At 36.8% G+C, this 13,153-nt stretch overlaps 2 protein-coding genes across 2 annotated transcripts; one reads left to right on the top strand and one right to left on the bottom strand.

The window, feature by feature from the left end:
* Positions 1-132: 132 nt before the first annotated feature.
* On the top strand, positions 133-6,054 carry TRMT61B (tRNA methyltransferase 61B). Its single transcript, XM_026048077.1, has 7 exons — positions 133-609; positions 703-805; positions 2,825-3,015; positions 4,218-4,309; positions 4,704-4,942; positions 5,555-5,635; positions 5,821-6,054. The coding sequence occupies exons 1-7, from the start codon at positions 133-135 to the stop codon at positions 5,862-5,864; spliced, it is 1,227 nt and encodes a 408-aa protein (XP_025903862.1). The 3' UTR covers positions 5,865-6,054.
* A 21-nt stretch (positions 6,055-6,075) lies between these two features.
* SPDYA (speedy/RINGO cell cycle regulator family member A) lies at positions 6,076-12,782 on the bottom strand. Its single transcript, XM_026048078.1, has 6 exons — positions 12,554-12,782; positions 11,516-11,574; positions 11,165-11,250; positions 9,473-9,644; positions 8,006-8,303; positions 6,076-6,189 (listed from the first exon to the last, which is right to left on the bottom strand). The coding sequence occupies exons 1-6, from the start codon at positions 12,780-12,782 to the stop codon at positions 6,101-6,103; spliced, it is 933 nt and encodes a 310-aa protein (XP_025903863.1). The 3' UTR covers positions 6,076-6,100.
* Positions 12,783-13,153: the final 371 nt, after the last annotated feature.

The following is a 13,153-nucleotide window of genomic DNA, read 5'->3' as shown; positions in this document are numbered from 1 at the left end:
CGCGGCCCTTCCCCTCCCCGCCGCCGCCGCGTCACCGCGCCGCGCCGCGGAAGTGACGGCGCCTGCGCGACGGGTAACGGCCGTGGCGGGGCCGTTAACGGCCGTGGCGCCCTCGCGCYTTTCCCCGGGGCTATGCGGGCCTGGCGCAGCCTGTGGCGGCGCGCCGCGGCGCCCTCCGCTCCCTTCCCCTCGTTCTCCTCTCTCCCCGGCGGCGGGGAGCGGCGGCGCCGCGCCTGGGAGGCGTCGCTGTCGCCGCTGGAGCGGGTGAGGGGGCTGCTGGCCCGAGAGGAGGCGGCGGCCGTTACGGATGTCGCCCCGGTGCCCGTTGCGGACGCCGCCCCGGCGGCCGGCAGCCCCCTGCGCGCCGGGGAGCTGGCGCTCGTGGAGCTGAGTCGGCGGCAGCGCGACGCCCTCAAGCTGCTGTGCCGGCTGGCGGCGGGTGCGACGCTCGCCATCCCCGGYGGCCTCCTGCCGCACGACGACATCGTGGGGCGGCTGCCCGGGCAGCTGGTGCGGACGGCGGGCGGACTCAAGCTGCTCGTGCGGCGACCCTCGCTCGAGGAGTATGCGCTGCTCATGACGCGGAGCGCCACCATCGCCTACCCCAAGGTAGGGGCCCTTCCTCTGCCGCCCAKGCTGCGGGATGGCCTGTGCCAGCCCCTTCCTGCAGGCCGCTAACGGGCTGTGCTTTGTACCCCGCAGGACGTGAGCGCCATGCTCACCATGATGGACCTGCACCCTGGGGACACCGTGTTGGAGAGCGGCAGTGGATCTGGTGCTCTGAGCCTGTTTCTGTCAAGAGCGGGTAAGGTCTTGGATTTTGCAGGCRAAGGAGGAGTGCGTTTCTCCCATCACTTGTGGCCCTTCTGTTAATCAAAAATCGGAGGTTGTTTTGTTAAATTTTGATGCAGTTTTCATATTCAGGTCAGTTCTGATGATTTTAGATCAGTGTGGAGCCAGTACTCAACACACTGTTTCAAYACTGTTTTGAGGCCTCTAGTACAGAGAATCACTACAAGCCACCATCACTGAAACTACGTATCTGAAAGTGCCAGCCGTGGTCACTGTAGAAAATTGCATTTCAGTGTCTGAGGCTTTGGCTTAAAGTTAGCTTTTTTTCTTCCCTTTCCCTGCTTTTCCTAGTTTTCCTCATGTTGCTGTACCACATGAATAATGGAATTGTTGATTTACTTGGTGAAAATGGCTATGTGGATACCCTGTTGCTTTATGTTACACTCATTCTGATTTGATCTAGGTGCTCTGAAAGGTAGAAAGCCTTTGCACCGCCAGGCCATGCTGTCCTGCCTTACACTTGCACCATCTGACTCTTTTAGCACTTGATTTGGATAGCTAGCCTTCCCCAAAGTTATTATTTTCCCTGGAGATTAAACTTGATATCAATCCCAGATTGAAAAAAAAAAAAAAAAAAAGAGAAAGAAAAAAGAAAAGAAAAACCTCATTCTTTTGTGGGAGACAAAACTAAACAAATCACTTTCTTTGGCTTAAGACTGTTAAATAACCTTAGAACTAAAAGTAATGATTTTTTATTTACTCTTCCATTTAGCAATGCTCTCTAGTCTTTTCATATGTATTAATAACAGCACAAGTTCTTTTTAGCAGAATGCTTTGAGGAAGCTTAGTATTCAGCAAATATGTTACCAAGGCCACCATCCAATGGGATGCCAGGATGTATTACTAAGGATAAAAGTAAAATTAAGAATATGTATGCTCAATGGTACACACTAGAGTGTACCATTCTGAAACATCACAATAATAAAGGATTTTGTCCAGCTATTTTAATTGCTTGTTCTTATTTTCTCAAAATTCAAWTTCAAAATATAGGAAATGAAAAGGGAAGAGATGTGCAGAGGAAGCAAGAAGATTTTACTCTGTTCCCCAATGATTTGTTTCTTCAAACATTTCCAAAGTTATAATTCTTGAGTCATAAGGAATCGGCAATTCTACAACTCTTTAAGGTGATCTAGGAAGGCACTACTGAAATCCTGCCTCCTTACCCTGGCCTCTGATCAAGAGTGAGCAAGATCAGATAAAATTGGCAGAAAACCCATTCCTGCTTTTGCTGTATTAGTTTTTTGAATGGATTCACAATGGAATCAAGTGAGTAATAGGGAAGAAATCTGGTAGCCCCAACTTCAAATGGCTTGAAAATATCCAGAACCTTATCTGCAAAATAACACAAGTCTGTGTAGATCAAAGAGCACATTKGAGAAACTTGAGATCAGTTAACAGATTGTGGCAGTTCTTATCCTTTCCTCTACCCTAAGATGGGAAAGACAGGACAAACTATCTATAGAAAATAACCAGCTTCTGTAAAAATAGGTTTATCAGAGAATTTCTAACTGCCACTTYTAGAAGTAAGCAGCAAGAGGACCARTCAACTGTCTTACCCACTCCTAACTCCTGCAACTGGCAACCTACAGTGCAGCCTTCTCAGCTGCCTGCTCTGATAGATAGAGCAGAAGGCTACARATTAATTGGGGTCCAGATGCTCAAGTCATCTCTACTGCAAGAGGTGCTCTGGGAGGACATCCTAGGAACAATTGGGACTAAAATAACTATGCTTTATTCCATCTGTGGATTGGTGGATATCAGTCTATAAAACAATTACCCAGCACTTTGTCTACATGGGTTTGCTTTAAATGTAAATAAATAATAAATTGCAACTGATYATATGTAATTATTTCTTGAAGTGGAGATTTAAACATATACAACCTCTGTCACTTACTATGCTGCTTTTTTTCTAAATCCTTTACTACACATGGGGGGAAAAGTAGTAAATTTGGTATGCTGTATTTATTTGAAGTTGGATCCAAAGGACGTGTCCTAAGTTACGAAATCAGAGAAGATCATCACAGTTTAGCTAAGAAGAATTACAGGCAGTGGCGTTCTTCATGGGAGATAGGACATATGGAAGAGTGGCCAGATAACGTGGATTTCATTCATAAGGACATTACAACTGCTGCTGAGGATATGAAATCTGTAACATTTGATGCAGTAAGTCCAAAAAATCCCCACATCCATGACACAAATTGACATTTTTCTTTTTACATAAATTTAAATCTCTTATTTCCCACTTGCAATGGAAATTCCCATGTGTAGTTTATCTTGAGCAAAAACAATCAGATCTTCATCAAGAAAACACTGCGGGGTTTTTCTTCATCTGATTGTGCTATAAGGATTTTTGAAAAGTTTACCTATACTTTCCCAAATGGAAGGATGACAAGTCCGTAATGTAGAAATATTGCAGTTCAGTCACAACTGATTAGCAAAGACATACTTGTTGTATTTTGGAGACATATACCTCATCAAATAAAAATCTTTCTCAAACATTAGGAAAAGTACATAGYTTTATTGAAAATATTTATATGTGAACACTTTAATGTCAAGTACATAGAGTGTATAATGTTAGTACGGTCTGCATTTGAGTAAGGGATGCTACAGCCAGCTCTCCTTTTTATATCCTGATTTCATAGAAAGGAGGTGTGTTGGCAGAAACAACTGGGAAGTATCACTCCCATATAAAGAAGTCAATCTAGTTGTATTAACACTTCAAACAAATGACAGTTATGTTAAACAGGTTGAGTAAAGAAAGAAAACGGCTACTGTAAAAATAACATCTTTGAAATTTTACATGTAACAATCCAGAAGAAAGATTAGACGCCACATCTTAAACTGTTCTACTGTTTGAATAGGTTTCCAGCAGATGCAGGTAATACTAAAGACAAAAGTTTTCTAAGCCCCAGAACAAACAGGAAGTTGGACGCTGACACTTTGGTATTGTCTTTTCATTATAGGGAAGCATCTGAAGATCTTTTTTATCACTTGAAAAGTAGACACCCGAAGATGCTGATACATGTTTATATTGTTTTTCTATAGGTTTATAGTAATCTCAACTTAAGGAGTTCAATTATTGGGAGTTTTTAAGTTAATACAGAACTACAATATTGGCCCAATGTGACTTGCTCGTTTAATAGAAATTCATTTGCAAGTAAGCATGGACTTTGTTTTAAATATATGAACCTCACATTTCCATTAGATCTTCAAAGACAGGACTAAAATCATGTTGGCAATAATACACTGCTGTTGTATGCATTCATTTTCCATATATAAACATACTGTTTGGAAGTGGTGTTATTATGGAAAACTTGATATATGTGTTAAAGCTTATTAGAAACATATACATCTTTCTCTTGCAGGTAGTTCTGGATATGCTTAACCCTCAAGCTGCTCTGCCTGTTATACGTCCAAGTCTCAAGCATGGCGGTGTGTGCGCTGTTTATTTAGCAAAGTAAGTGTTTAATTCTGGCATTTACAAATGTAATCAGGCATCACCTAAAACTGTTAAAAAAATCTTTAAAAATATACAGCTAACATTAAATGTTTACCAAAACATTTAACAAAAGTGTTTTTTTAAAGGAGCTGTACTTGGTATAAGTTACATTTGACTATAATCTTTACTTAGGGAACATTCTCGCTCTGGACAGTGGAAGTTTTCAGTTAATCACATCTCCAAAATAATTGTATATTGTTTTCTAATTCAGTAGTCAGATTTCCAGCTCCTTTTCCCTAAAACTGAAGGACTCGGTAAAGAATATGACAAAGGCAACAATAATCAGATCAGCAATTGATCTTTCGATTTCAGTTTTCAAAATATTGCTTTATCCTTTGCATTTCTCCAAAAGCATCACGCAGGTTATTGCCCTTTTAGACAGAATACGGATCTGCAAGCTCCCTTTTTTGTGTGAAAAGATCATAGATGTAACACACAGAAAATGGTTAATAATCCCTGCTAAAATCAAGAATTCCAAGTCAACGCAAATAATGGAAACTCAAGAAAATACTGAGGAAGAACCTCAACAGAAAGAACAGGAAGAAATCCATTTTCAGGATCAAGCAGTTCTCAGAGGAAGTGAATACGATGGTGAGACCATTACTGTTAATGAATTACACTTACTGCAATGTGATAGTCTAAGGATAGAGTGAAAGCACAAGTTTATAGGAGGAGGCAGTCTCTTTTCTTARATCAGCTAGGATAATCTCATGAAGAACAGACTAAATTTTAGAAAACCTTTACTTCAGCAGGTTTAAAAAAAGAATGTATTAATGGCTCTTTAGAGATCTTATTAAAAAATCTAAACTAAAAAASAAATTATGGTCTATAAATTAAGAATGACTGTATTTATTCCTGTTCTTAGCTACTTTTTATGTATATAAAATTCATTCATCCATACTCAGCCCATTGCTGCTTTAAAGGATGGTCATGGGTTTAGGATTTCATGGAGGGCATGATACCCATGTGTTTTGTTTTGTAATCTTTTGTTTTTGCTATTCTAGCAAATCCAAAATATACATGTTGTTCTAGTATAGATTTGTATATATTACAGCAAAAAAGGGATAAGAAGACAGTTTAACAAACAAAAAAAAAAAACAATGAAAAGATAGCAAGGAAAAGTAACACACCWTGATAACTGTAGTCTGATGTCTGTAGTTTTTAAAGCTGTTGGAAATATTAAAAAATGCRTACTTTTCACAGAATCGCTTTCTGACAATGCTGAAACATGCTCCTCAGTGCCTTATGTTGCTAGACCATCTTATTGGCAGGATTCTCATTCAGGTGAGAAGTTTGGAAAATATTTTTTGTTTTTATCCTAAATATTTAGTAGTATTTTATTTTCAGAAATGCTATCTTTGTGCCAGCATTTGACATGTTAGTATAAGTTTTATGGTTTCATTATATCACAATAAATTATTGAATATTGAAATACTGAAGWAGTGATATGTTTTGTTCTTTTTAATTAGCGTTCCTCACCAAGCTGAGAAAGTTTCAACCACCACTTTCTTGATGTTGCTAAGATATCAGCTGCTAATTGGGTATTGTATTGGAATAAAATAAAACATCAGAAAATGACCACTGTGTTTTGCAAATTGTTTAACTTTTAAAGAGTTACTGCTTTGATTTCTACCGCATATGAACTTTGACATCCCATGAACAATTTGAAGGAGAAGTTTTAACAGAACCTATCATGTATGATTGGTGCACAAAGAACGGAATTTCTGTTTCTGTCTCATTTGATGTATCTCATTCTTCATTTCTTGTAAACCATTCCATGGCTTTGTCTTGGTTCAGGGTGCTACCTCGTCTCCTTTTGTTGGACAGACTATGATTGTCTACCAGAAATTAGGAAAAAAAAATATTGGTAAGAAAATAATTGATCAAATTCTGCTCTTTGAAATTTAAGGGAAACAACTTCTAACTTCTGATGTGGCTCAATTCCTTTAAGAAATAGGTTTGCCCTACTGTAATAGAAACTGAAATTCACTGAATTTGCGCTTCTTGATAAAGCTGTGTTGATTTCAATAAGGTGACCAGTTGCTGACTGTGAAAGTTTTGCAGTTGTGAACTTCATTTTGAACATTTGAGAATACATATACATACTGAACAAAATTTGTTTTGACCTTTGTCAGATGTAAAATGCAATAGCTCTCAAAGGACGTTCAAATGAAAACTTTTTATGGTTGAAAGGGATCCCTTTGGGATCACAGTTGTATTGAAGCTGTCGATCAATAAAAATAACACAATCCTACTATAATAATAAAAAGTTGCATATAAAATAAGGACATATTCAAATACAAAATAGAGATGTAAATTAACTATAACCATTTAATATCTCATACTGAGAATTTTATACTGGTTGAATACCTGTATAAATCTTTGTGGAACTGAGGCCTTAAACAGCTCCTCCAGTTAATTTATATCTGAAGTCTTTTACAATCTTAACAGTAACATAGTTAATTTTGCTCAATAATTACTCCATATAATAGAGGCTTCTCATAATGAAGCTCAGGTGACTAATTTTAAGTAGCCTTATGTGCAGAGTTTCTATTGCATTATATAATTTTTAATGATAAACTGTTTTTTTCACTCTTCAAGCCCAGCCACAAAAGATCTAATACAAATGCTGTCCAAGACTGAGACGCATGCAAACAGCCGATTTAATAACAAACTAACGATAGTAGTTGAGGAGCTTGCCCTTTCTCAAAACACCACTCACATCAAGGATCTTCTAATTCGTGTGACACACAGTTATTTTACTGTTTCTTCTAACCAATCCTAACTATTTAAAATACAAATTATGTTTAGTTTATAATGGAAGAATGCAGATCAGGGTCTAATCTAGAACAGATTCCAAAACCTGCTAGAGTAGGTGAGGATAATTTGAACAGACTCAGGCAGACCAAGGCAGTAGGTACTTGTCGGAAGTCAAAACTGACAAAACATGAAAAAAGTGGATTTTTTTTTTTGTGAAACAAGACGTATTAAAACAATTTGTTTTTGCAAAAATGACTTCAGATATGATACCAAAGTATCTGAGCCTGTTGCCTCTTTACTATAAAAATTTACCCAAAAGGATGAGTAACACACAGCCTACATGTAAGCAAAGTTAATTGACTACATGCTGATACTGCATCATTAGCCATAAACTAGATGTTCTCGCGTTTTATTGTAAATATAAAATCACGCTGGTTCCTTTCACTTTTCACCAATTCAGTAAAGAGTTAGAACATTTGGGAAGCTAACAGCCTTTCTCAAACATTATGATTATGCCCAAGGAAGTACACCTGTGAAGTTTTTTCTCACTTTCCTTTTGGTTATAGATAAAGCAAGAGAAACAACAGAAAATTCCACTATGAAAGGGAAGGGGTATCGGAGAGTCACACTGTATAAATGAAACAATCTGTGGCATTAAAAGCACAGTTTCACCAAAGTAACTGCATTCTTAAGGGATTTCTGATAACACAGACTTTGTATTTTGACATACCAAGAAGGACTTAACAGTCCCTTCAGAAGTCGAAAGGGCCAATTTGCCATTAGTTGAATAAAGCATATCTTTTTTTAAAAAATTTAAATGATACAGAGAGATGGGGTTTATTAGTACTGATCTAAACTAACTAACTGAAAAATACTTGCGCTATTAAACCATACCTTGTGCATAAGAAAAAGGAGGGTCCACCAGCATTTTTTCAGTTGGCAAGGTGTCCTTCAAATCCTGGGATAGATGTGTTTCCATCATCTCAAAAGTACCCGTAGATGAAGAGGAGGAGGATGATAATCCTAGTCCTACAAATCTTCCTTTCTTACCACAAAGCAAGCAGTCTACGGGAGTAGCGCTAGGTCCTCGTGGCAGCTGCACTTCTGCTTTGTTGTAGCTTCTCACAGCTCCACTGTGGTGCATAGAGCGTTCTCGCTGCCATATGTAATGTGTTGGGGCAATAGCCATGACCTACCAGAATAGCCATTCATCAGAAACCATCAAAACAGCTGGCAAACACAGAGCTGAAAACAAGGGATCCAATTCATTTGTGGCACAGAATTAAGGACAGTTGAGGTGATGATAGATAATAGATATCCATTATCTACTAGCTTCTGTCTTGCTAGAAGGTTTGCTACCCTAGGCAAGGTTAACTGAACCAGTTATGACCACATGTTGAAACATTACAGTTTACAGCCTTGTATGTTCACGTAAGCCATCACAAATAGCAGTTTATGCCTAGTATGCTGTTCTGAAGATGATGTCTTTTGTGGATTATTAATTGTGGTCCAGATGCTGGCTCACAAGCCTCTAAAGCAATCTCAGAATTACAGAATGATCATCATAATCCTCCCGTGATCGCTGGAAGAGTGTGCTGGGCATACGCTTGCCTCCTCCCTTGTATTTTTTCCATATGCATCTAATCCCATGCCCAGAGATGGGATGCTGGAGTAAATGATATTTTTTTGCCATGAATGGTAGTCCACATTACATTCTTAAAACAGAACAGAGCTACTCCAGATAGAAATACTCCATCTGAAAATTGAGGAGTGTCTTTTTCCCATGTTACGTTTGAAAAAAATGTAGCCTATAACAATGCATATAATTGCAGGAGAATGTTGAGAATATCAGAAGTTTGTCCTTTGGCTTTTTTTTTTTTTTTTTATGAAATGCACTGAAAAATCATTACCTTACAAAGTAAAGCGAAGTTACACTATTAATTCTAATAGGATTAAAATCTAACCTGAGGTGATAGATATTTTATTTGAAGATTTTATTTCATGTACTTTTTTATTTGTAAAGCAGACACAATAAAATATTTGTAAGGTGAATTAAGTCAAGCAGCCAATGGTAAGTTTTGAATAAAAATATTTGCATAAAACAGAAGAATTCTCTCAATAGAAAGTTTACTTTTAACAGTAGCACAATGTAAAACTAGTTTACCCTAAAAGTAGAGTTTCAAAGACTGTAGTTTGAATACAGAACTTTGCAAGAAGCGTGTCATGACATTTTAGATGCCTCTTTTGTTTCCCATAGCTTAGCTACACATTGTAGAGAAGAAATTATTTCTATGGAGCTAGACTATAAGTTGGGATCAATTATTGTAGCTGCAGTATCTACAATGTTAAAACCCTCCCTACCTCTTCACAGCAACGTCTGCTTACAATAGCCCTGTAGTCAATTCTACTCCACAGTTCATCTCTTAACTTTAAGAAATCAGGGAAGAGTTTTCTCCATGTTTTTCCCAAAGCCCATGGGAAAATGTCATACTTTGATTCTTCATCATCTTCTTCAACTGTATTTGCCAGATACCTTCAAACATATATATGTTTGTGTCTGTAAGTATTATTAATTCTTGAATTGTTATATTAGTATTATTTTAACATTAAATACATTAAAATTATTAAAGTATTTCTTTTTCCTAATACTGTGAGAAAAATTCCTAACAAAAACACAGCCTTTTCTCTCTTAGGAAGCCCAATCTGTATCCTTTAAGTTAATATAAACTTATATGAAAAATTAGGCTAAAGCTGGCTAAATGAGTAGGTATATAAAAAGTAACATATCCTAGCAGCTTTCTCCAAACTAGATATCCTTGCGTTGTAATAAGCAGTTTCTGACTGATCTTCTAAGAAAATCTTAAAACTATTTTCTACAATTTTAAACTTTACATCTTCTGCTTACTGATTTTAGCTATTCTCACAAGATCATGTTTCTTACATTAAATTGGCAGCAAACAACTGAATATAGGTCAACCTTCATAAAAAATAAAAAATTCTAACATTTTCTAACATTCATAATTCTTTATTCCTTCACTATGGGCCACTTTTGCTTCTTGGTCTTCTCCTCAGTTAACAGGAAAACATAAAGTCACCTGATTCTGAAGTCCTACAAATCATACCAGAAAAAAATTATAACTTTTGGGTTCCTCCCCATTTTTCTCACTTGCTCTTAATCCCAATCTTCTCTCTGGTCCCAGTCTCACTAGACTCCTTTTCCCTTTGTAATCCTCTCTTTCTCCCCTCTGCTCTGGCTTTTGTCCCTTTTCCTTAGAGAAGTCAAATGGCTTCATCCTCAGTGCTCTGCGGATGCTCTCGGGAATGGCATTTATCAGAAGAAACAGCCTATCTTTCTCCCTGCACTAGTGTTCCAGCCGCTCTTACAAAAACACTATACTGTGAAAGAAGGCGGTGGATCACTCTGTAGGCATGACACAGATATGGGTACAGCACACAGGCTTGGTAAAGACAGATTCCTACTTGCACATTTGTTTAAAAACTTAGGAATTTTAGAATAGTCCAGAAGAAAAGAAGTCCTCAGAAATTTTCAATCTCTATTGTTTAAAGTTAACTGAAAAATGTTGATTTTTTTTTTCTCAGAGTTATTGCTAGGGTGCACATCATAACATTATTTCAATATATGTGACTAAAAATCTGGCAAAAATATAAATGGGTTTTATAATAGGAAATGGGAGCCATAATATGCTGCCTGCCATGCATTGTCCTACACAGATTCTTTTTTTTTCAATGCTTTGAAAAGTCTGCAGTTTTTACAATTCTGTAGACAGAAGTTCCCTCTATTTATTACACACAAATGCAGATTTCCCCTCATTCAAGCTGCTCAAGCGTGTTCCACTATCACAAGATAAATCTCTGATTTCCTCTATTTGTATATAATGTGTAGATTATATTTCTGTGCCTACATAGAACCCAATCAACTACAAAATGATTAAAGAAATCTCATTGCAAATCAGAATTATTAGTGCTATAAACAGGGGAATAAAGTTATGCAAGGTTTATGCTAATAAAACCAGATAATTTAAAAGTACTTACAGAGCAACAAAGAAATTGATTCTGGTATGCTCATTAATTGTGAAGTTAGCCCTCTTGAAATAAACGAAAGTCATTGCCAAAAGATACTGTTGTAAAATGTAAAATGTTACATTTGTTATTATGCATTAATATATTGTTTCACTATAACATTTCCTAAATGCTTATCACATTTATCTCTCACTAGACTATTCTGTTCATTCTCATCAATGAGAAAATCATAAAGTGTGTTCTGAAACTTCAGTATGAGCACATTAGAAAAAAAAATAGTCTATTCACATTACAGTATCAAGTGTTTGAGAGCAGACTTTCCTTCAAAATGTAATCTCTTAACTTAGAAGGAAATACATTTACCTTGTCTGCAATTTTACAGCAACAATCCATCCATAGGAAGTCTTGAATTAGATCATCATCTGCAACAACAGACAATTGTAGCATTTCAAGCAATAAAAATGCTTTCCACAAAAAATATATGTAAATATATAATGCATGGCCTTTTTATTAAGCTAAATAAAAGGAAAGAAGCTAGACTTACCAGTAAAGACTAAAGAAAACAACAAGAGATTAGATTTGAAAAAAAATACACAAGAGAAGACGACAAACTCAGACAAAACAGAAAACCCAGTGACTGGATTTCGCCCTTATTCTCAGTAACAGCAACTACGATGATAGATCGCAGCATTTCTTCCATGTAATGAACTTCTTCCTGTGTACATGGCTCCATGTGATATCATACAATTATTTTCCATGAACCATAGACTGTTGAGATCTCTGCACCTCGATTATCTAACAGCAAATTCTCTGATTGATTCCTCTGTTGAAGAATTCAATAAAATCCAAATAGTCTCCAGCTATTTATCAATCTCTTCTCTAAATTAAATAAGTATAAATACTTATATAAAAGAGATACAAATGCGAGACATGCTAGAACTCCTCAGCTTTTCTTCCTATTCCACTTCTCTCCCTAAATTTTTGCTCCCATAGTAACTTGTTTATAGGGCTGGGAAATCCAGCCTTTTTTAAACCTATATGAAACAAAACTACGGATTTAAAAACATTTTTACTACATTTAAAAACAGTTTTGTTGAAATGTGAGAGAAAATAGAACCAAATTATCATAGAAGGAAGTATTGCACATTTGTTTCATTTACAACCATCATCTTGATGGCCTTTTTTTTTTTTTTTTTTTTTTTTTGTATTTTTAACTTAAGCATTAAAGATTTAAACACTAAAATATAACAATAAAACATATAAAACAATAAAACATATAAAACAATAAAATGTATGCCATTAATATCTATGTAAAAAGTTATTATCTCACATTACCCTTCTGTTTAGGTGCCATGCTCACTCAACTACAATTCAATCAAGCATCAATACCTATTGACATACCAAACAATTTAAAGAAAGCTGTCATTTCCTGACGCTGAATAACTAGACACGGTCCCTTTGGATGTTTGTATTTATGACTAGGAGCCTTTTTTTCACTATTTTCATGGTGGTCTTTAAAAGTAGGACGCTTCAGTCTAATAAGGTTTTTTTGCTGGTGAGATCTGGATGCACTCGATTTTACGTGGATAGTGACAGAGGGAGGTGTCTGGCACACCAGATTGTGCTTCATTTTGCTAAGTAAAAGCTCCTGTTAAAGAAAGAAAGAGAGATTAGTTACCAAAAAAATGTCAACTTGAGCAGTACATGTCTATATTTGTTAGGTTTAAATCAAGCATTTTCAGGAATGCTTGTAGGTTTGGTCATGGAGAAATCAATTTTATCAGTAGTAATTATCTGAATCTTGTGCCCTAAATCAACTATGTAGATTTCTTTAATGCAGTTCTAATTAGATAAAGCTCTTCTCAAAGGAAGGACATTTTCTTCATTCCAATTTGAAAAGAAAAAAAAAAAAGCCTTTATTGGAAAAGTTGCACTTTGTCAAATCCACACAGTCCCTACACATGTGCTTAGGCCAAGAAATCTTCATTCTTCCTATTTGTC

Source organism: Nothoprocta perdicaria, unplaced genomic scaffold (genome assembly GCF_003342845.1).
Source record: "Nothoprocta perdicaria isolate Ctin4 unplaced genomic scaffold, notPer1 scaffold_51, whole genome shotgun sequence".
In the NCBI taxonomy this organism is placed as follows: domain Eukaryota; kingdom Metazoa; phylum Chordata; class Aves; order Tinamiformes; family Tinamidae; genus Nothoprocta; species Nothoprocta perdicaria.
The sequence above is the reverse complement of the archived record's forward strand: the minus strand, read 5'-3'. Positions and strand labels throughout refer to the sequence as shown.

Excerpts from the sequence above, each read along its gene's own strand:
- SPDYA (XM_026048078.1), bottom strand. The coding sequence starts at position 12,782 with ATGAAGCACAATCTGGTGTGCCAGACACCTCCCTCTGTCACTATCCAC. Across the intron at positions 9,645-11,164 it reads ATCAATTTCTTTGTTGCTCT|GTATCTGGCAAATACAGTTG; the intron begins GTAAGTACTTTT and ends ATATGTTTGAAG. Across the intron at positions 8,304-9,472 it reads GCAGACGTTGCTGTGAAGAG|GTCATGGCTATTGCCCCAAC; the intron begins GTAGGGAGGGTT and ends CTATTCTGGTAG.